This window comes from Arabidopsis thaliana, chromosome 3 (genome assembly GCF_000001735.4).
Source record: "Arabidopsis thaliana chromosome 3, partial sequence".
Lineage (NCBI taxonomy): Eukaryota > Viridiplantae > Streptophyta > Magnoliopsida > Brassicales > Brassicaceae > Arabidopsis > Arabidopsis thaliana.
The window spans coordinates 13475670-13498856 of NC_003074.8; the positions used below are offsets into that span (position 1 = coordinate 13475670).

Sequence of the window (23187 nt, forward strand, 5' to 3'; positions counted from 1 at the left end):
GTTTTTCGAAAAAAACATTTTTCCTGTAAATTTTGTTTATTGGCGGGAAATAGATTTACAAGAGATTTTAAAAGGGTTTAAAAAGATTTACAAGGTATTTTAAAAGAGTGTTAAAAGATTTACAAGAGATTTTAAAAAGGTTTTAAAAGATTTACAAGGGATTTTAAAGGGCTTTAAAAGATTTACAAAAGTTTTTAAAAAGGTTTTAAAAGATTTAGAAGGGATTTTAAAAGGGTTTTAAACGATTTACAAGGGATTTTAAAGGGCTTTAAAAGATTTACAAATATTGTTTAATGATTTTTAAAGGTTTTAAAATTGTTTGAAAACGGTTTTAAAGTATTTACAAGGGATTTTAAAAGGGTTTTAAAAGATTTACAAGCGATCTTAAAAGGGTTTTAAAATATTTAAAAGAGATTTTAAAGGGCTTTATAAGATTTACAATGGTTTTTTAAAGATTTTAAAACGGTTTATTAATGTGTTTTAAAAGGTTTAAAAGTGTTTTAAAAGATTTACAAGAGATTTTAAAAGGGTTTTGAAATATTTGCAAGGGATTTTAAAGGGTTTTAAAACATTTATAAAGGTTTTTTAAAGATTTTTTAAAGAATTTTAAAGGGTTTAAAAGTGTTTTAAAAGATGTATGTACAAGGGTTTTTAAAAGATTTTTAAAGAATTTACAAGAAGATTGTTTAAAAACTCTTGTAAATCTTTTTAAACCCTTTTAAAATCCCTTGTAAATATTTGAAAACCCTTTTAGAATTTGTTAGAATTGCAAACCCTTTTAAAATACCTTGGTTAGAATTAAACCAAGGTTAGAAAGACTTCCGCTGTTTAATAAGAAAGTGATTATAGAATTTAGCCTCGTAAAGGCAATTCTATGTTGAATCGCGAAAAATTAAGCGGTTCGGCCGGGAAGAGGCGCGAACTTGAGTCCAACGTCGCCGGACGCCGAGACGTCCGGGACGGGGTCTCACACAATGTGACCCAGGAAACCCATCTCTCTCTGCCTGAAACTGCACTTGCTCAACTTAGCGAACAACTTCAGCTCCCGCAGCTTCTCGATCACTCGCCTCATACGTACCTCATGCTCCTCAGGACTCTTAGAATACACCAGAATGTCATCAATAAAGATGATCACAAACTCATCCAAAAACTCATAGAACACGCTGTTCATCAACCTCATGAACGATGCAGGTGCATTAGTCAAACCGAAAGGCATCACCACGAACTCAAAAATTCCATATCTCGTCCTGAAAGCAGTCTTGCGAACATCTCCCTCCGCTATCGGGATCTGGTGATAACCCGACGTCAAGTCAATTTTGGAAAAACAAGTACCACCCCTCAACTGATCCAACAACTCATCGATCCTTGGCAAAGGGTACTTGTTCTTCACAGTGACCCGGTTCAACCCCCGGTAGTCAATACATAAATGGAAACTCCCGTCCTTCTTCTTCACAAATAACACAGGCGCTCCCCAAAGTGAAGTACTAGGACGAATGAATCCCTTACCCAACAAATCTTCTAGCTGCTTCTTCAGCTCTGCCATCTCTGCTGGAGCCATCCTGTAGGGTGCCTTAGACAACGACGCTGTCCCTGGTTCCAACTCAATTGTGAAAGGATCAGACCGTGATGGTGGCAATCCCTGCAACAATTAAAACACATCCTCGAACTCTTGAACAACCCGAATGTCGCTCACTACTACCTGCCCCACAGACTCCGGCATAGATATCGTCACAGGTAAGCCTCGCAACCCTTCTCGATCATTTTCTCTGCCTGCACTGCTGAGATGACGAGACTCCCTGAGGTAGGTCTCACTCCCTGGTAAACCAACCTCCCGTTTGGCCGCACAAAAGAAACTCTCCCACGGTGGCAGTCAAGATGTACTCTGTAATGATCCAACCAATCCATTCCCAGAATAACATCATACAACTCTACAGGGCTGATAATCAAATATGCTGGCATTGACTCCCCTTCAATAAGAATTTCCACACTCTTCGCTCTCCCTAGAACCGCTAGAAACTGCCGTTTAGCAACCTTGACGGCTCCAAACTGCTCACCAGGATCCCCAAGGATGTTGCCGCGCGAGGCACTCTCCGGGGTAATGAAGCAATGCGATGCTCCAGAGTCAAACAACACATGGGCCTCTACACCGCCCACTAATAAGGTCCCTACAAACCTCATGTGCTAAGAAACCTAACATTCATCACAAAACAATGATATCCAAAACAACAGAAATAATTCACAAAGTCTGAGTCTAAGAAATCATACCAGTGATCGCTCTGTTGCTTGTACTGCCTATCTTACGTGTGGTGTAACCCTGCGGTACCGCTGCAATATGTGCTAACTGCTGCACTCCCTGCTGCACTGGCGCTCTCTGCTGCACCGCCGGCTGTACTACTGCCACTGCCATCCGCTGCAACTTAGGACAATTCGGCCTGAGATGTCCTATTTCCCTGCAGTGGTAGCACTCTCTCGTCTAAGCTCGCTGCGTGCAATCCGCTATCTTGTGGTCAAGCCTCTCACAAGAAAAACATCCCGCACAACCACCCTGTCCAGCTCTAGAAGGATGATCCCACTTCCTCTTCTGCCCCTGCGCAGGCTTGTTGCCCTTGCTAGGTGCGACCTGCTGCTGAGTCTTCTTCGGTTGTACCGCTCGACTCACTGCTACCACCTGCCTCTGAAGGTCCTCCTCTACCTTAACAGCTGTCTCCACCAGTGCCGCCTTCGTGGCGTACTGCGACACTCTACACCGCACCCTCAAATCCGGTCGAAGTCCCCTCAAGAACCTCCTCATCTGGGCCTGGTCATCCTCCATGTCCCGACCCGCATACAGCAAAAGTCGGTTAAACTCCCGGTCATACTGTCGAACCGACCGCTCACCCTGTGTCAGCTCAAGAAAACGCGCCTCCATACGATCGAGCGCCTCCTGCAGAAAGTACTTGGCATTAAACTCAGCCACGAAATCTGCCCAAGACATATCTGCCTGCCTCCTCCTGGCAGTCACATTCCGCCACCACAAATGTGCATCCCCCTCTAGAAAATGCACTGCCAGATCCACCCGATACTCCGTCGGGCATTTGCTCAAACCGAAGTTCCGCTCAAGCCGCGCCCTCCAACTGTCGGCCTCCTCAGGACTAGTACCACCATAAAAATACTCGGTGCCAATCCTCTACAACTGCACCATCATCCTCAAATAAGATGGAACCTCCTCAGCAACCGCAGCCCTCTGCTGAACCTCCGCCACTCGTGGCGCAACTGGAGCCTGCACTGGTACCACACCTGGTAACCGCTCCAACAACTGCCTCAGCAGGCCCGTCAAAACAACCTCTGGAACCTGGGCTCCTCCGGCTACGGCACCCATCACTCTTAGGTCTCAGCACAAACGACATACACACCGGCACCGACACCAGCTCCACCAGCCCCCACTCCGGCTGCACTAGCTATATCAGCACCAAGACCGTCCCCAACCCTGGGCTCCACAAACTCAGACTGCGAACCCACACTCTACTCAATTGTGGCACTGTGGCCATCACTCTCGCTGGTACCCTCGAGGACTCATCCTCCACCGCGACCACGACCACGACCACGACCACGAACTCTAGCTCCTCTAACCATCTGCGCTACTCAAGAACAAAAGGCTAAGAAACTAGAACAACGAATATATCACAAACAACTTACCGTGGAATCTCATTTAAGGCTCGGAGAATATGATGGTAGGTCCAACAACAAACAATTGACTAAACACTCCATAATCAATCCTCAGTATGCTAACACCCTAGCTCATCCCACATCAATCATCAAGAAAATAATTCATCAATTAATTTTTTTTACACATCCTAGAACCGTAATCGCTCTGATACCAAATTAAAACAACCCGACCCATTTTTTTTTTAAATATAATTAAATATTCTTAAAAATATCTAATTAAACCAACCAATAAAGCAACAATTAAACCGCAAGTTAAAAAAATTATTTTATGAATAAATAAATAATGCAACCAACAAAACCAAGAATGACTAACAATCCTAACACAACCCTAACCGGTTCCAATAACCAAAACATTAAAATAAACCAAACGAGTTCCTAGATCATCCTCTCTTCCTTGCCATGATTCCACGATCACACTTTATCTTTACCTGCATAAAAAAAAAAGAGATGCGTAAGTATTATCACAAATACTTAGTGAGGCGATCCTCCCATCTACGAGCTATACACACAAGCAGATAAAAGGGTATAATAAAAAATACAACATAAACAAACCAGTCATTGAACAATTCACCCAAACACACATTCACCACACCTACATATCATCACATAAAACAAATCATACAACCCAATCGCTCAGATAAGCTCATGGTCACGCACTCAACTTAACAAATTGATTCTAACAATAATTAAACTTAGGAGAGACTCTCTTTACGTCTGAAACAGTCCAGAAACGTCCTACAACAAGTCACAACCAAAAACAACCTTTAAAACAAACTGGACATGAAAGACAGAAACAAACAGTCTCAAAGACGAAACCCTAAAATATAAACTAACCGTTAACTATTAAATCCCTCCGGTGACACGCTATACTTAGACGTCACGAAGATTCTCAAAAAATATCGTGCCGATCGGAAAACAGACGAGACCACGATCTCAGTTTCAATCTCCGATGGTCCTAATTCGCGTCTGAGAAAATGTGTCTCACGAAACTGCGAATAACTCAACCAATTTTCATCCAAATCCAGTTCTGTAAACTGGAGAATAACGATAAACGACTTGCGAATAACCCTACCGAATTTCGTTACCTTTGACAACGATTTGATATGTCGAAAACGTTTCCTCCCAAACCCTAACGATTCTGGTTCTTCTCTTTCTTTCTCTTTTTTCCCTTTATAAAACGAAAAGTGGCTAACCAAAGCCCTAATTTCGTGTTTCCTTCTTTTATAGGCACACTTTAGAGTTTCCAATTAATCCAACCAATTAAACCGGACGATTTAAAACAAACCCTAACCGATTTTCCGGTTCACGGACGTTACATAATGAATGAGAGAGAAATGCATGCAGTTACTCTGCTTTTAGCACTAAACGACAAAAAATATAAATCTGCGTACAGTCACGTTGCTTTTTACTTTTTTGGCTGATTGGTGCATTAAATGCAGTTTATCTGCCCCATCTTTTAGACTGCCAAAAATGTGTTCACCCATTCAATGCCTAAATGTTCAATAGGGAAAGCGGATCAATAAGGGTCAATGTTTTCAGGTGAGCTTAAATATAGCTATTGCTTTCAACGGGTTTTATTATATAATATTAAATTATGATTTTATTTATTATTTATTGTGATAATTATTAAAATATTTAATATTTTTAATTCAAATACAACAGCAAAAACGCATTAACATCTAGTATTTTGATTTTCCCATGATCTGCAATATTTTCTCTAAAATAACGTTGCATCATATCCTAGAGTTGTGGCGGTTCTCTTTGAAATTAATGTATAATTTTACATACCTATTATTGAAAAAAATGAAATAAATTTTCAAAGAATATAAAATTTAGTTAATCATATTTAGGTAATGAGAAATATTCTAAATATTTACTTCTTGCTCTTTCTACTATGAATTACTAGCAGTTATCTAAATATTTATTTCTTGCTCTTTCCACTATGAATTACTACCCATGTTGATGTTTCAGTATAAACATTTGTATCAGCTTCCTCGGTGTTATTTGTGTTTTGTCGGCGATTAGACGTCATATCTACAATATGAAAAATCTGTAATTAACATGTTCAAGTAGGTATTAAACAAAAGTAAATGTTATATTAATATCAAATATTTCATTATATCTTTATTTTGATTTTAAATAATTTACTATTTTAAATTCTTTATAATTATGATTTAGAGCTAAATATAAATAATAGCATGCATTAATCTTATGTATATATAATATGCGCAATTATAATTTTATTTGCTGCAATTTATAAAACAAATTATACCATATAAAAGTTAATTTTCTTTTAAGAATATATGTAAAAATGTATATATTCCTTTTGATACTATTTAATTATTAATAAGAAATCAAATACTAATAGTGATTTTTTATTACATCAAAAAGATAAAAATTATGAAACTTCTACTTTATAGACACCTAACAAAAAATTTAAAAACAATTGGTAACATACATCAAGCTATTGTTTTAATTCATGGAAAGTTTACATTTTAGAAATCAAAATTATAATAGTTCATAAAATTGTACTTATAACTAAATATGTTTGTATTTCAATAATTTTATACCGAAGTTTGAAGATATAAATAAATTAATCAATAAAATTACTCTATTTTTAATTAATTGACATGTATAAAATTATAGTAAAATATTTTTAATACATACATATATTATATATAAAATAAAAACATACCTTGATTTTAAAAATGAAATATGATCTTCTTTCTTTCGTTGTGTGTAAGAGATTTTAGTTTTTTGGTATAAGTAATAGAGAGAGGTTTTTTTGGGTGCGTGTAAAATTGTTTCTGTACAATGTATTATATAACCATACATAATATTAAAAGTAAATATAAAATTAGCCTTGAATTGTGTGTTGCATTATACAGATGATTCATCCCATTTTTTTTGTGTAAGTGGTTCATCCATTGTTTTGCTAAAAGACAAAAATAAACCCATACCATAACGTTTCTTTCACAAATGGTTAAATTAAAATAATAAAAAGTTGACTGGAAATGTAAAAGCAGATAAATTTGGAAAGTTTGTCATATGCTTTCTATCTAATTTTTATCCTTCATCAAAATCTTCGATAATAGTAAGTTTCTTTAAATCGCAGTCGTTGTTAGCGTCGTTGGGATTAGAAACGCTGAGAGAATTTTGAATATGATCGTGATTATTGAGAGAAGAAGAAGAAGGACGACATTGGAAAAAAAAAACAACGACGTACACCATCGACGAGATTGCCATCACCACCCATTGATTTAGGCTAACAATAATAATCACAGATTTTGGGTTTCCGATTTTACTCTAAGTCAACCGTTCTTCGTCAATCATTACCATATTTTTTGTCGTTTCTCTCGCTGTTTTTTTCTCACAAGGAGTTGAAAATATATTCTTCTCTACAGTTTTGTTTTTCAGTTTTGTTTTCTTTTTCATTTATCTATTTTTCGTAATTGCTTCAGTTGAATTTACAAGAGAAAGACATAGACTCAGGCATGAGAAGAAACCAAATTATTGATTATCTCTGATGAGTCAAAACTAAGAGAAAGTAAATTGTTGATGTTGACCAATTCTGTATGTGGTGTTGTTTACTTGACTAAATCAATGTGGTTTACTTGAATGAATCAGTATGACTTGTGATTAGTGAATTGTGAACCAACTCTAGGCATTTGGGTTCTATAGAATATAAATGGGGTTTGGGCTATTTCAATACACTATTTTTACCAACAATTAGTTTAAACTTTAACATTATTATAGTATTTAAATTCTATAAAAAGTTGATAATATTAATAATATTTAAACTCAATAAAAAATACAATATATAAATTATGGAAATCATTTAAAAGCAAATTTTTAAATTGACTCGAATTAGATATATTTTAGGTAAAAAGTATTATGTAAAAAAATAACAAAGTAATTTAATGTCACAAAGTTATATGGTGGAATGGGTTTATAGATCAATATATTATATGGATGGTAAAGTACGGGTGAAATCCTAGAATTAACAATCTAAATACAATTATACAATCTTAAACACTAAAAAAAACAATATTAACAAAACAAATACAACTTAAATTTCAATTTAGTTATAAATATTGTCATGCGGTTTATCGCGGGTTAATTTTTAGCGATAGTGATGCATATAATAAACATGTTTTCTTAACTAAACACAACCAAATCAAAAACAAAGTAATATATCATTAAATGTAAATAGATATAAAAAGTAAGGTGATAAATTAAAAATATAACTCAATTATTTATATACAGATGATATTAAATTAAAACAGTGATTAAAATTTTAACGCAAATAATCAATTCGCGGTGTACCGCGGGTCAATATCTAGTTTAATATTATATATAGACTCTAACAATTAAAAAATCACTTACTACTATAATATATCAAAAATTTATAATAAAATATAATATATATATATATATGTATATATATGTCTTTTGTACCAAATAAATTTTAATCTGTGTTGTAATATGGTTTTGATCTAGTTGTAAGAACATTTGTTAATCTTCTTTTTTTGTCAAGCAACATTTGTTAATCCTTTAATGAATAACTAGATTGATAACCTATGCTCTACTCGGGTCTTATGTTTCCTAAATTGGTAAAATATTTGTATCCTAAATTGGTAAAATATTTGTATTCTAAATATTTGCCCGGGTCAGTATGGATATATGATTAATGTTTTTTGAAACATACGTTATAGTTATTTTGAAAAAAGAAAAATATATGAAATTAATAAACAGAACACACTAAGATAATTTTAATATTGGATTAACAATTAACACATATTATTTAATTCAATCACTATACTAAGTTAACACCACAAAATAGTTATAATTTGATTAATTCATACAGCAACAAATAACAATTTAAAAATTGCAATTGTATTATTAATCCAGATATTTTTCATTCTTTTTTTTTTGAACCAAGCTTTTTTTTCATAGGCATTTTTAATTTATCTATGTGAATGCATTAAATTGTAACCGTAAAAATAGGATATATAACAGGTATACAAAATAAAGTTTATGATATTTTGTAATAAAGTAAAGTGGGTACAATAGCTAATACAATTGAATTACTTTTATGAATCACTTAATAAAAAAATGGATATGTTATTGCGGTGGAATGGGCAAAGGCTTCACCTTGCGTTTTTGGTTCCCAAAGTGAAACCTCTTGCTGTATAAATAAAGAATAAGTAAATTACTAAGACTTTTCCATATTGATAAAAGTCAAAATCTGAATTATGGGATTTGTATGGAGGAATAAAACGTATAACCTACATCACATACATGTCATACCTTCCACAATCTAACACGTTGAAGAAATTCACAATTTTTGGCTGGACCTTTCTCTTATCGAGTTTCTATCCGATTAATGTACTTTGTATCGTCTGCATAAAAAAACAAAGAAAATAAAACTCAAACCAAAAATAAAACTTAAATAATAACTTTTAATTAAAGAAAGAACATATGAAAATGTAAGCTGAGACTTACTTAAACTTGTTCTTCTCTCTTCTTATCCCCAAGTGGGTATATATTCTAGGCACATGGACATAGTCGTCAGGTGTGTTGGTGTGAACCATCACAGGAAAGTATTGGTTGTGTCCGAGTATACAAAGAAGTGTCTGGATACTGCAAACCAAGAAATTTAACACACACATGGAATAACTCAGTTTATGATCAAGATTCAAAAAGAGCCAAGAGAAGTGATGTAAAATGAAATATTACACTGAAGATTCAAGAACTTAAACCGCACATAAGAGAGAATAAAAGATGAAATACCTACTTTCAAGACGCATATTCGACAACTTCAGCAGGTTGGTAAGCCCCTGCACTTGCTAACCACGTCCCTTTGCAGGTCATGTATCTGTTCATACTAAGCAAACAAGAAGAAGAGAAAGAACCATGTGAACACCAAATTGTGTATTTTTTATCTATATATTAGATCTCTAAAACATGACTTGATGGCTGGCTTTAAGAGTTTGACTCTGGTAAAACAGTTGTGTAAGATACTTAAATGGCGGAGCGAGCTTGTTCTTCACTATCTTCACGGAGACTTGACTTCCCGTTGTGTGCACAAGCATTCAAACACAAGCATTTAGTCATTCTGAAGAACTAAGGAGCCAATAGAAAAATGCAGTTTGTAGACAACATTTGGTCATTCTGAAGAACTAAGGAGCCAACAGAAAAGTTAAGTAAGAGCTTGGAACCCAAAATGTGTAAGCTGGTATACGGAAGTTTACCTCTTCGCCTTTCTTGATAAGTCCAATTCGCTTAATATCCAAACGCATAGGCGCATAAAACTTCAAAGCATTTCCACCACTAGTAACTTCTGTTGGACCTCCAAATCCTCCAAATAGATAGTTTTGATCTCACCTGAATATGAAACATGGGGAAGTAAAGATACATTCTCATAAGAGACTTTACATTTTGAATACAAATCTCAGCTACTAACGTTCTCTTACCTGATTTATAAAGATCAGAAGTGTTTGCGATAACAATAAAGAATGGCTAAATTTACGCAAAGCTTGACTCATCAATCTGGCTTGAATAGCCATATGGGCATCACCCATCTCTCCATCGAGTTCTCCTTTAGGTACAAGAGCAGCCACCTGTAAACAAAATCACATGAAAACATGAGAGACCGAAATATAGATCCAATAGCAAAAGCATCAACCCATTATCCATCCCATATAAATCACCTTACTTACACTATCAACTACAATAACATCAACTGAACCACTTTGGATCAAAGTATCCACAAGACTAAGGGCCTGTTTGCCACAATCAGGCTGTGATAGAAGCAGATTTTCTGTATTTACACCGATTGCCTTAGCAAGTGATCGAATCAAGAGCATGCTCAGCATCTACAAAGACACAAGTTCCTATATGCAAAAAACTTCTTTAGGATACGACGTATGGCTCTGTAAAGAACATAGCCGAAGAGTTAAAAGAAACAAATAATAACCTCCTTGTTTTTGTGCTTCTGCAATAACATGAAGAGCAAGTGCTGTCTTTCCCGATGCTTCAGGACCATATATCTCCACAAGACGCCCCTAAGGAATTCATAATGGGGAGACCAATATTATTGGACTCTTCAAAGAGAATACATAGACTTATACATTAACCTCAATTAACAAAGCTAAACATTGAAATAGAACCAACTTATAAAAACACTAAAACCCACATTTTGGGGAAAGAATAATATGACCAAGAGAGATATATATACCTTAGGAAGGCCACCAACTCCCAAAGCTACATCAAGGGCAAAAGATCCGGTAGAGAAAACCGGGACATTTCGAGGAGAAACAGCACGACTGAGATACATTATGGACCCTTTGCCAAATGAACTTGTAATCTGATCAAGTGCTTGCTAAAGAGCCATCTCCTTTTTCGACATATATACCATCTTCAGATGATCTATTTCCATCTGACTTGGATTTCTTTTTAGCTTCAAAACAAAAACAATTGCAGAGTTAATGGCAAAAACCTCAACTTTTTTTTGAAAACAATGTTAAATTATATATAAAAAATAAATAACGTTTGTACAACTAGTGCGTCGTGAGTTTGATAGAAACAAATTAAGGAAACACAAGTTATTTGAGCTTGAAAATGATCAAGCTCGACTTTGGAGCCAACTTTGGAAGCTAGCGTCGTATCGTCGGTCTTTCATCCTTCGAATGGTAGATAACTAATTTCGCATTTGCTTATCAATCCACTGAATAAGTATAGTTGCAGACTTTGGCTTTTCCTCATGGCGCCTCCCGTTTCTTTCCCTCCAAACAGTATAGACTGTGGCTTGAAATAAGTATCTCATGAGAAACCTCTCCACTCGATCACTACGAGGGGCTGAGACTATATTGATAAGTTGAGACCAATCACTTGTAAACTCCTGCTTAAACAGTCCTCTAGCAAGTGCATCCCAAATTTCCGAAGTAAACGTGCATGAGAAAAAAAGATGATCTCTAGTTTCCAGGCAGCTGTTGCAAAGATAGCAGATCCCCGAAGCGTCTCTATTCCAACTTAACACCCGGGCCCCTGTTGCAAGCCTATCATGAAACGCAAGCCATACACAAAAAGAGTATTTCGGTGTTTCATGAGAAAACCACACTCCTTTGTGCCAGTCCACTATATTAGAAGTAGTGCGGGTATGGTTCCAAGTAGCCTTCGCTGAGAATTTACCTTTGAATATATCATTCTTGCCTTTCTACAAAAATTTATCACTGTTGTCGTTTATGTTCTGCCATTGCTCCTGTAGCACTTCTTCGATCGAGTTTAAGACTGGATTCCTATGTCTTCGCCTTCGACGTGTTCTCCACGCATTCGCAACTGACATCTTTCTGCTTATTCCCATATCTATGACTCCTCTCTCTCCGGCGACCTCAGCAAGTCTACCCATATGGGACCATGAGTCGAACCAGAATGAGGTCGACTCTCCATTCCCCACTTCAACCTTACAGTGGCAGCATCTCTGTACTTAATTATTTTTCTCCAAATCCAAGAACCCATACTCGCACTCTCTTTGACTGTCTAGAACAACTCTTGTTTGAGGAGGTACATTTCAATCCATTTAACCCAGAGTGAGTTACCATGAGAGAGAATTCTCCATACCAACTTTAAGCAGCACACGTCGTTTATCTCTTTCAAGTTTCTTAATCCAAGACCCCACTCTGTTTTTGGTTTGCAGACTTGGTCCGAAGAGAGTTTTGCCTTCCTTGGGTTTAAATCTGGACCGGACCAAAGAAACGCAGAACACAACTTGTTTATTTGTTGAATACAATCCCGAGGAAGCCGGAAAGCACTTAACCAAAAGTTACTAATACTCCATAATACTGAACTGATTAAGTTAAATCTGCCCGCAAATGAAAGGAAGCGGGAAGTCCAAGATCTAATGCGTTTCTTTATCTGCTCTATGAGGGGAGCATAATCAGAGGCAATGAGTCGCTTAGTCACTAAGGGCAATCCGAGATATCGTACTAGAATTTCCCCTACAACAAAAGGGAATTCGCGTTTCATATGTTGATGAATAGAAGACGGGACACCCGCTAGATACATTGTTGATTTCTCCATGCTTATCTTTAGCCCTGAATATTTAGAGAAATTATCAAAAACGTTGACAATGCTCTCGATAGAACGAACTTTACCATCTGAGAGCACCATTAGGTCATCAGCGAAACACAAATGTGTAAAAACCTCAACTTTAACAACCACAGTGAGCTAAGCAATCAAAAACGCAAACGGATTTAGCTCTAGTAATCTGTGGAAATACATATATTCATCAAACATCAAAAACCAATTTGAGTAAAATTGATTCATATACACAAAAGGTAAAAGCTTTAGACAACCTTTGGCAGCAAAGCCTCGGAGCTGAAACGATGTTCCAACCACACTTCTTCTAAGTAACTGCAAAACCCCATGAAACCCTATACAACCAGCACTTGTTAAAATCAATTACAGTCTAACAGAACATGCACCATAAGAAAAACTTTTTCATTGAGAAGCGCAAAGAGAGGTTAAGATTATACCGTAGGAGAAGAAGAGACTATTTGAACCGTAAAAGACTCTTCCCTGGATCATTTGCAAGTATATGATGAAAAACTGCTAGAGATTCTATATCATCCACAGAAGAACAACGATCATACAACCATCATAAAAAAACTCGAGAATCAGCCAACATTTACGAAGCTGGAGGTCTTATCCGAACCCTCTCCGCCGCAACTATAAACTGAAACCCATGAATGAAACAAAAAAATCATCTAAAAAAAGAAAAATTACAATGGAAAAGAATAAGAACAACAACAACAATTGAATTGATTTCTGCTAGGGAAAGAAGAAAAAAGAGACGCGGGAGAGATAGAGACAGAGGCCAAGAGAAAATATTAAATATTAGGGTAAAAGAAAGGGATCAATGTGTGTTTTTACGGGTCGGATTAGTGATCGGATCAGATCAACTTCGTAGGAGAGGTAAGTTTGCGATTTTACCCTTTAAATTTATTTTTTATAAACACAAGAAAAAAGAAATTAACCGTTTTTGGTAAAAATAGCTCAAATGGCTTGCTAAAATGCTGGAACTCGTTATCTCTTAATAGTATAGATTATTAACCAGCGAAGAAAAAAACTCAGAACGACGTCGCTTCAACTTGATCCACTTCGACTGAACAAAAGATAAAATTCTCTCTCAAACTCAGCCGCCCAGATCAAAAACAACAATGCAACTCTCACTGGTTCAAGTCTCTTCAGTGTCCAACTTCAGATCCCAATCAACGATTCCTACTCTCTCCAACTCAAACCCATCTTGTTTACTTCTTCAAAAGTCCATCTTTCCTGGGTCCAAGTTAACCCTCCATCGAATTTTTCGTTATCCGAAGAAAATCTCAAATGGCTCTACTCGTGCTTCACTGCTTGAGACCCCTATCTTATGGGCTGGTCGGATTTGTGTCTTCTACGCTCTCGTGAAAGCTGGCTTTGCTGGATCCAAGTCTAACCCTATCGTTTCTGGTTCGGTTAATTTAACGACTTCTCTAGTTTTTTTTTTTTTTTTTTGTAATGGTTCGTTTTTATTGTTATTGATTTTTGTTGTTATTTGGATAATCTTAGGTTTGGATACTGGTGGTGTTGATGTTGAATATGATGATGGTGCTGATCTTGGTTTCTCAAAGTGGCTTCAGAACATTAAGGGCAACAAACCAGGTTTTTGTTTCTACTACTTATGACTTATCTGTCTATAGGATTGTGTGTCCATGTCTAGAGGTTTAATCCAATTCCAGACATACTCTTGTTTTGTCTGCTGATTCTGCTATAGATCCATTTTCATTATTTCATACAAAGGTCTGCTTCAATGTTGAGTATGAGAAAAAAAAAAGTTTACTTTGTATGGTTAGATAAGGATGCAGCTGATAAGAGGAAGCTAGTGAGCAAATGGCACCCAACGACAAAGGGAACACTTAGAAGGAACTACAGGATACCTTCGAAAGCCGAAGGAAACCGTTTGCTTAAAGCCATTGCGTCTCTTCTCTCAGATGATGATCATTTTAGAGATGCAACATCTCACAAGGTAACATAACAAGTCTATAGTTAACACTTAACAGTCCTTGTGAAAATACCTAACTGAGACACTATTGCAGGGTTGTCAAATACGGAGGGAGAGTGCGCACGGTCAAAGCGTATGTTGCAACAATGTGAGAGCTCTGTTTGATGAGTTACCGACGCCACATTTGGTGGTGGAGATCACACCTTTTCCAGCCGGACCGCTCACAGAGAATGATTACCTTAAGGCTGAGAAGCTGGAGAGGATTCTTAGGTCTGGCGCCAACATTTGAACCCTCTTGGCAGTGTTTTACTATGTGTCAAAATCTAGAACCTGTACATACTCTACGATGTCTTATGATGCAGAATGTTCAAATGTTTAGACTCTATGAAACTGTTAGTTTTTTGTGAAGTTAAATTATCAAAATCGTTGCGAGGTATGTAGTTGCATTAGGATTGGATAAGATAGTCAATAATTTCATCATGCCATCTCAATTTATGCAAGAACCATCACATCACAAACAAAAAAGGTACCGAATATAGGTTTCTCAGGCCATCATAAAAGTGATTAACAATTGCATTTATACATTGTAAATTACATAAACCGATTAAGTAACTTGTAACAGAAGGGACAGTCCCTATTGCAGAAACATGGCTATTGAAAACACAATACTGAATTAACCATCACTAGGTGAAAAAGGGTCATATACTTGATGGACACCAGAGTTGAACCGTTGGCGAATCTGTGGCTGGCCACGCGGTATCAGGTTATCATGATGAAACACTGGTCTTGGAGGGAAATGAGCAGAATGCTGCGGGAATTGAGCTCCAGGGAAGTTTCTAGGCATCATCTGAGACAATGGAGGTCCGACGTTTGATCTCGCGTTACCATGAAATGGTGCAGATGGGTGGCTCAAGGGTTGATCCATCTGCCTGTCGAAGTGCTGCGATCTTGTGAAATTTTGCCCAAAATGTTGAGAGGCTTGAAATGGCAGATGAGGGAGATGAGCTGATTGTGAGTTGGGTCTAGGGGATATATGTGGTGTGGTAATAATGTTTGATTGTTGTGGTATGTAACCGAAATCCCCGTGAAACGGCCTAGAAGCAGTATTTGTGGGAGGATAAGCCGGAACAAGACCAGCAGGCCTACTAGCAATATGTGGTGACACTGACATGGGACGCAGAGAACTACCAGAACCATATTCTGCTATTAGACTGCTAGCCGAGGGAAAAGGAATTGATGGTATTTCAGTACCTGGCTGATGAGCTACAGGATGTGGACTGAAGTTAGGAGCCAAAGGCCGTACTGATTGGTCTATGTCTGGTAACAGTGTTGGTCTATGTACAGGATGGAAAGTAAATAGGGTCGACGGCCTCACAGTAGAACGTGGTCCTATTGGTTGTATCTGACTGCCAGAATATGGAGGCAAAGTCACAGAATAGGTCCTTGGTGTGTTGGAAAGGCTAAAAGGGAACGAATCCGGTGGTCGAGGGACGTGAGAACCAGGAGGTAATGATGTGTCATGAGGAACTGGAAGTAGTTGCTGAGCAAAAAGAGGATTGAGATTCATAGAATTTTTAGGCAGTTCTTGCTCCTGGATATTATAACCAAGACCTGAAACAAAGTGTTCAAGAGGTGGATGAAGTGGAGCTTGATTTGAAGACAAATGAAATGAGGAACCATGCTGTAGGACTTGGCTATGGTCAGTTGTCCGTTCAGAGGTCGGGGCTGTAGCAGTTGCGATGCTGTTGCCTGGAATAGTTGAAATAATTTCAGATATGGAAGATGGAGGAGCAGCACCAGCTCCTGTATTTCCCTACAAGGAAAAATGACATAATCTGAGAATCATTCGAAAATTTGAGACTTATAATACTAGATGCATATCATACTTATAACTCTCTTAGAGAAGATTTAGGAACTCACAGACACTGAAGACATAAGTAGCTCAACTACAGCAATAGCTGCATCCACTTTTTCGTAAGTGTCAGATGATATCTGAAAATATAACTCTTGCCATGACTTCTGGATCTCATTTTCATCCGAAGGAGAGAGTTCAACCTGCACGAAGAAAACTTCGATTCATAAACCCTCGCAAATACGAATATTGAGACTTTTTAGAGACCAGTATGGAGAAGCAGCACAATAATGACAGTTCCAAAATTTACCTTCTCTCCTCCTGTTTTAGTACCGAAAATTTGTACTTTAGCTCCAGTCTCCTGTTCCCATAATGAAAATAGTAAGCAGGTCTCAAGAGTCAAATTGAATGATAACAACAAGGAAGACATATCATAGGTGACTTACTTTTTCGAGCCGCTTTTGAGTATCACCTTGGGAACCAAATATGAGACTTAGAAAGCTGAAATCAGAATGTTCTTTAACCTGCAAAAGCTCAGGTCCATACAATATCAGCTGCAAAATTCTTAGTTATCACATAACTTAGGAAACAGATATGAATATGAACTATCCTTTCGTTTACACTCAATACTCTCCCAAGATATGACATGAGCATCTTTCTTCCAAACAAATGAGGTCGTAAGGTAACACTTCACATGAGAGAACTTACATCGATCGGCAATCTAGCTTCTTTCAGCAATGGCTTATAATCAGGTGGAGCCTTGTACCTCGGATTCAACTCGAGTATCTCCCCTAGAAGTTAAGAAACTATATATCATTTGAAGGAAAGCGAATTGTACAGATTAAACGAGGAAAATTTTACCAATTGCTTCGCGTTTTTCAAACTCCAGCTGTTGAGTAATAATAATCTATCAATGAGTTAACATGGCTAAAAGAAGCACAAATAAAGAAGAGAAAAAAGAAAAAAAAAAACTTACGTCAGTTCTATTAGTCTCCACTTCAAGAGTTCCAGATTCCAATCGCTGTGTAATTTGATCCACGCGTTTCTGCTCAAAATTTGGTCACCAATCACTTGCATGGATTTTTCAATTTTGAGCAATTTAAAAGGAAGACAATTTGAATACCTGGTAAGCTAAAAATCGACATTTCTTGACTGCAATATCTTGTGACAAATCAGGAGCCCATTTAGTCTTTCTTTTCTTCCCCAGCTTCGACGGAGGTCCAGTGTCTGAATCGGCACTTCCTAGGGTTTTGTTTCCACGTTGAAAAATTGGGATCAATGATCCAGATAGTTTGTTTTTAGGGATAACGAATCCAGATTTGGCACCAAACATTGAGATCTTCGCAGCGGAAGTAGAAGTCATCTCTTCGACTAAACGTAGCGGCGGAGTTTTCCGTTCGACCTAAGAATTACGTCGTCGATTAGCGACGGCTCTCGTCGTTAAGGGTTTGAGAGAAATACCGTAGAGCTTTTTGTTTTTTTTCCTCTGTTACCCCTTTTTTTCTATTCGATTTTACGCTGAACAAAATGATGTGAAACGATGTTAGACTTCTTACTTTGTTAGTGGTCCCTACCTTAAATACTCATAAAATTCCAATGGCACTTATATCTGAGACGAATTTGATCTGAAATCCACATTTGAATGTCGTTTAGGTTCTATTCGATTGATTCTTTCTGTTTTATAATTAAGTATTTGGAAAAATGTCAAAACAATCACCAACTTTCAAATTTGGGGCAATTTAATCTTGAATTTGAAATATATTCGGTTATGATTTTCTTGGTTTTAAAGTTTAGTATCTATTTAAGTATTTTATTCAGATACTTCAACTATTTTAGAGTACTTTTTTGTATATTTTCGGTTACTTTTTAGTATTTTTGGTAATTTTTAAATATTTTTGGATATTTTTGATTATTCAGTCTAAGAATCTAAATAGGAGGATTGACACAAATGACACTAAAAAAGTTTTTTATTCTAAAAATGGCATTTACGTTTGAAACTTCCAAAAATAGCACCAAAAACTTTTGAAAATTAATTAATGCAAATAAAAATTAAAAAAACAAAAAACACAAAATCTCAAAATCTAAACCTAATCGATTCTCTCTCGCCTGTCGTCGTCGCCGGTTAACCATCATCTTCTCTCTCGCTGTCGCTGTCGCCGATTAACCGTCATCATCTCTCTCGCCGTCATCGTCGCCTTCTCGTGATTCTCTATCGCTGTCGTTGTTACACAGTATTGCCTCGTGATTCTCTCTCGTTGTCTCCGAAATCACACAGACTCGTCTTGCCGAAAGAACGTTGATGTTACGCCTTCCCACTACAAAAAAAGTCTTCATTGTTAGCGCAAACCATCTGCTATCGTATGTAATACACAGCGAATTCACAAATGCTATGTTTGCGGCAGCTATAGTAGGTGTCACCCCTATGACAGCATTGTTTTGTACGCTATGGTATATTTTGCTACGATAGCAACGATATAACGTCATTATAGAGTTTTGATATATCACTTTAATTCTTGTTATAAATTACTAATCTTTCTAATTTCGTGTCATAATACCCTCACCTAATAGGACAACTAATTATTGCTCTCTAATATAAGTTTTGTAGCTTTGTGTTTTATGCTATCATATATAATTTTTTGACAATGACATCGAAGAATTGCTATAGTAAACAGAATTAGTGCGTTTAATTATGCTCTAATATAATCTACTATAGTTGAAAACAACAACCAATTTTTGCTATAATATCCAATCTCAAAGAACTATCTTTTGTGATTAATTCTAAACATGTTTTGCATAACATAAACATACAACATAACATAAGTCTTAATAGTTGTTATATTATAAATAAGTCTGATTCCAATCCAAGAGACACCATTCAAAAGTTAAACATAATCATCCAAAACAAGTTTAACCAAAGCCAAATACATAACAACACAAGTCTGATTAGTCTAGTCTTAACCTAATCAGAAAACTATCTAATCTGGACCATAGATTCTTCACTCCATGCAATAATCAACAATGTCTCATATCAGTTCCTGCATAAAACCAAAGCACAAGCATCACAACAATTTCAAAACTTACCCTAGATTCTGCAAAGTCAGTAGGTCACCAACTTATCTTTTGGCCATGCAATTGATGAACCAAGTGAATCTCTCATATACTCAATTTCATCTGATGGCCTCCAGACTGCTGCATCATCTACATTCACTACATCTACCCAAACTCTAGCTGCATTCTCTCCCAAATGAACATGGTGTACCTTTTGATCTGGGTCTATTGAATGCACTCGTCCTGCACCAACCACCCGCTTCTTTCCACTTATATCCATTAACTTGCACTTCTGATTAGCCTTCAAACCTTCAGATATTTTTTGGCGCTAACATGTTACATTATAAACCAGGATTAAACGCATGTAGAAATTTTATTAGTCAATATGTCAAACCAAAGACAAACTTACCGGAGATCTCCGTAGAGGGGTTTGTGATGCTAACTGAGTTTTCTTCACAGGAGACTTTGGAACTACTGTTGGTTGCTTCTCACCAAGAGATTTTGCAATTGTTCCTGCAGATTCTGAACCCTTGGCTGCAGATACCTGAATAGAAGAATTATGACCTGACTTTCCTTTTGTTGCTCCATTTTGTTGCTTCTCACCAAGAGATTTCTCTGTTGCTCCATTTTGTTGACTTGCTGCTGCTGACTTTCCTTTTGAGGCTGATGCTGTTGGATAAGTTGATTGAGAACTCTGAAGAGGAGCTTTCTGAACTGCTGAATCTGTGGTGTTTTCATAGGAAACTTTGTGGGCAGGCCATGCTACAAAAGACTGTAAACAGTCCTCAAGGTATGTCACATCCATCGTTGGCCTCCATATGAACGTCTCAGGTTGAAGTATTACATCCACAAATACTTTCACTGCAGCAGGTCCGAGAGGAAGCCCATTAACTAATGCAGATTGGTCTTTTGTCTGCCAACGTCCTTCTGCAACAATAACGTCATTGTAAGACAAATCCAGTAGTTTGCACTTGTTTCCATAAGTGGGTCTTGGTCCCTGTCAAACACATTAAACCAATGTCTTAGTATGACTCTGAATATATTAGTATGACTCTGAATATATAACATTTTACCTGTGCAATGTCGTCTGGATTGAGCTTCTCCTCTAGGCTAACACACATAGCAACAAGCCAAGCTATCATCTGACCAACAACTTTCTCCATAATTTCCATGTTAACTGCGGGTCTCCAAAGGTATGCTTCTGGTACAACCGCAGTGTCAATCAATACTTTAACATCTGTAGGACCTAAGCGACTTCCATTGACTATCTCATCCGGATCAGAAGATATAATACAACCCTCAGCAACGGTTGCATCAGTACCAGCCCAATCCATCAAGATACACTTAGGTTGTGATCCTTGGTTCACACTCTGTATAAGGAATCAATAGGCTATTATCATCTAATTATGTACCAAGAGATCAAAAGTATCAAATAAAAGTGACTTACTCTTGCAGCTGAGGTTTCACCAACTTCAGCTGATTGTCTCTGTACCAAAAAAAAAACAAAGTCAAATATATGTACTAACCGATTGATTAGCTTTATGTATAAGTAGACAAGTGTTTACATGGTTCTTTATCTTGTCAATTACTTCTTGTAACTCATTGACCTTCTGCTGGAGCTGGTCCTGTTTCTGTTGCATTTCAGCCATACATTTGCTTTTTACTTGGAAACAAGCTAGTTTGGTCTTGTTCATATTTCTTCCCATCGCCCTTAGTCTACCAGGATTGTCAGGCCCTAAGAGTTGGCTAAGTGAATCTTGTGCTTCATTCGTCCCATTTGATTGAGGACCACTACTAACAATCTTAGCTGCCTTTTTCCGCAAACCATCACACACAATCACAAACCAGTCCACACAATCACTGGCTAAGTTCTGGATTTATTGCCTATCACATTCATTTCAAAACCATCACAAACCAGTCCACACAATGACTGGCTAAGTTCTGGATTTATTGCCTATCACATTCATTTCAAAACCATCACAAACCAGTCCACACAATGACTGGCTAAGTTCTGGATTTATTGCCTATCACATTCATTTCAAAACCATCACAAACCAGTCCAATTTCTGTTCCATCACTAACCTATCCAATTTAACAAACCATCACTAACCTAACAATCATCACAAACCAAACTGTCACAACTTCCAAACTATAACATACTCACAATTTTTTCAGCCGCATTTGTATTCACTGGTGTTCCATCTTTCTTGGTCCGTGACTTAACCCAAACCTTTAGCCTCATCACTTCAGTTGGGTCTGCACTACCAAATTTTCTGAAAAACACAACATGCCAATATTAGTAGCAAGCTAAGTGTTTTAAAATTTCAAAGCAATAAAAAACATAACCTAACAGGCACATAAGATTACCATATCTTCTGCAAGTCTAACCATCCCTCTGCGACTACAAGTGTGAGGAAGCTGGTTGCGCCTTCTCTCCTTGTAGCTATCACTTATAACCTAACAATGATTGTTAATTAGTAACTTTCTACATAGTAAATATGCTTAGTTTAATCTTCTCCCTCAACATACCTTAAATTCAGGGCTAGTTTTGCTCTTCACAAATTTTCTCCACTCAAATGGAGAAACATTTTTAGGTCTCAGATTCATCCCCTGCTGGTTTGTCTTTGCTTCTCTAAACTTAGTTACTTGCCTTGATTTCCAGGATCTCCACAAACATCCCATTTGCTTAAGCACTGCAACCTTTTGATACTCCTCATCTAGTTCAAACCTTGCCTTCAATCAATTACAGAAAAAGTGATTATTGTTGTGATAAGGAAAGATAGTCAAATATTACAAAAAAATAAAAAGTGAAGTGTTACCTGGATAGATTTCCAGAGAAGTGTCCTGATTTCTTCACCTATTTTTGTCCAGTGATCAATTGTGATAGGGACGTGTTCACGGACCAATGCACCTGCATATGATGCTAACTTAACTGAGCCTTTAACAATAGGCTCTCCCATCATGGTGTACTCCACTCTCACTCTGGCATTTGGACCCTTAGCAATATCTTTCATCCTAGTTGGTCCACGCTGCCTCTTGGTCTTAGGTTGAACAACATCTTCATCTCCAGATAATTCAAGCTCGCCTTCAGGTTCTTCTGCTGCTTGCACTTTCAGCTTCGTTTTCTGTCTCTCCATTAATGTCTTCAGCTTCGTTTTCTGTCTCTCCATTGATGTCTTCATCAGCTTCTTTTTATGTCTCTCCATTGATGTCTTCAGCTTCTTTTTCTGTCTCTTCATCGATGTCTTCAACTTCTTTTTCTGTCTCTCCATCGATGTCTTCAACTTCCTCAATGTTTTCTGCTGGAACAACAGTTTGTTCTACAGCTGTTGGCTCAATTGTACCCACATACTCCACCTCATCATTGCATTTCTTAGCAGCAGCTTTTTTAGGTTGTCTTCCACGCTTTTTCTTCTGTTGTCCCATTGTAAATCACCTGAGAAAAAATGATAAAATTAAATCAGCACTCAAAGCAGACACACAATTAACACTAAAAGCTACGCAATCGACTCTCAGTAAGCTTTTGTTCACAAAATGATGA

At 37.1% G+C, this 23187-nt stretch overlaps 3 protein-coding genes, 1 long non-coding RNA gene and 3 pseudogenes across 12 annotated transcripts; 2 read left to right on the forward strand and 5 right to left on the reverse strand.

Annotated features, from left to right (window-relative positions):
- Window positions 1–907: 907 nt before the first annotated feature.
- AT3G32917 lies at window positions 908–3880 on the reverse strand (annotated as a pseudogene; the record flags this gene model as incomplete). The annotated part of the gene is made up of 1 exon: window positions 908–3880.
- A 2938-nt stretch (window positions 3881–6818) lies between these two features.
- AT3G06295 lies at window positions 6819–7084 on the forward strand. The gene has a single exon (NR_141241.1). It is a non-coding gene; the product is annotated as an other RNA (long non-coding RNA).
- A 1649-nt stretch (window positions 7085–8733) lies between these two features.
- Window positions 8734–13574, reverse strand: AT3G32920 (P-loop containing nucleoside triphosphate hydrolases superfamily protein; the record flags this gene model as incomplete). Of its 5 annotated transcripts, NM_001339070.1 has the most annotated exons (11): window positions 13242–13574; window positions 13062–13139; window positions 10946–11167; window positions 10713–10772; window positions 10428–10583; window positions 10238–10328; window positions 10058–10137; window positions 9499–9831; window positions 9211–9348; window positions 9016–9107; window positions 8886–8893 (listed from the first exon to the last, which is right to left on the reverse strand). In NM_001339070.1, exons 3-8 carry the CDS (start codon window positions 11042–11044, stop codon window positions 9730–9732), a joined length of 588 nt encoding a protein of 195 aa, NP_001327865.1. In that variant the 5' UTR covers window positions 11045–11167; window positions 13062–13139; window positions 13242–13574. The 5 variants fall into 5 exon arrangements, with proteins under 5 accessions (NP_001319674.1, NP_001327865.1, NP_001327863.1 ...); NM_001339069.1 differs by lacking the exon at window positions 13242–13574 and having other exon boundaries at window positions 8734–8893; window positions 9503–9831; window positions 13062–13114; NM_114061.4 differs by lacking the exons at window positions 8886–8893; window positions 9016–9107; window positions 9211–9348; window positions 13242–13574 and having other exon boundaries at window positions 9730–9831; window positions 9960–10066; window positions 10172–10328; window positions 13062–13114.
- On the reverse strand, window positions 11312–12963 carry AT3G32925 (annotated as a pseudogene; the record flags this gene model as incomplete). Its single annotated transcript has 1 exon — window positions 11312–12963.
- Window positions 13575–13579: 5 nt separating the features above from the next.
- Window positions 13580–15237, forward strand: AT3G32930 (6,7-dimethyl-8-ribityllumazine synthase). Of its 2 annotated transcripts, NM_001339073.1 has the most exons (5): window positions 13580–13680; window positions 13806–14214; window positions 14314–14406; window positions 14598–14770; window positions 14841–15190. In NM_001339073.1, exons 2-5 carry the CDS (start codon window positions 13926–13928, stop codon window positions 15033–15035), a joined length of 750 nt encoding a protein of 249 aa, NP_001319675.1. In that variant the 5' UTR covers window positions 13580–13680; window positions 13806–13925; the 3' UTR covers window positions 15036–15190. The 2 variants fall into 2 exon arrangements, with proteins under 2 accessions (NP_001319675.1, NP_566858.1); NM_114062.5 differs by lacking the exon at window positions 13580–13680 and having other exon boundaries at window positions 13788–14214; window positions 14841–15237.
- AT3G32940 (RNA-binding KH domain-containing protein) lies at window positions 15159–18165 on the reverse strand. Its single transcript, NM_114063.5, has 8 exons — window positions 17722–18165; window positions 17575–17643; window positions 17460–17487; window positions 17307–17389; window positions 17045–17122; window positions 16909–16959; window positions 16667–16801; window positions 15159–16559 (listed from the first exon to the last, which is right to left on the reverse strand). The coding sequence occupies exons 1-8, from the start codon at window positions 17959–17961 to the stop codon at window positions 15420–15422; spliced, it is 1824 nt and encodes a 607-aa protein (NP_189783.2). The 5' UTR covers window positions 17962–18165; the 3' UTR covers window positions 15159–15419.
- A 1530-nt stretch (window positions 18166–19695) lies between these two features.
- AT3G32950 lies at window positions 19696–22963 on the reverse strand (annotated as a pseudogene; the record flags this gene model as incomplete). The annotated part of the gene is made up of 1 exon: window positions 19696–22963.
- Between the last annotated feature and the right edge of the window lie 224 nt (window positions 22964–23187).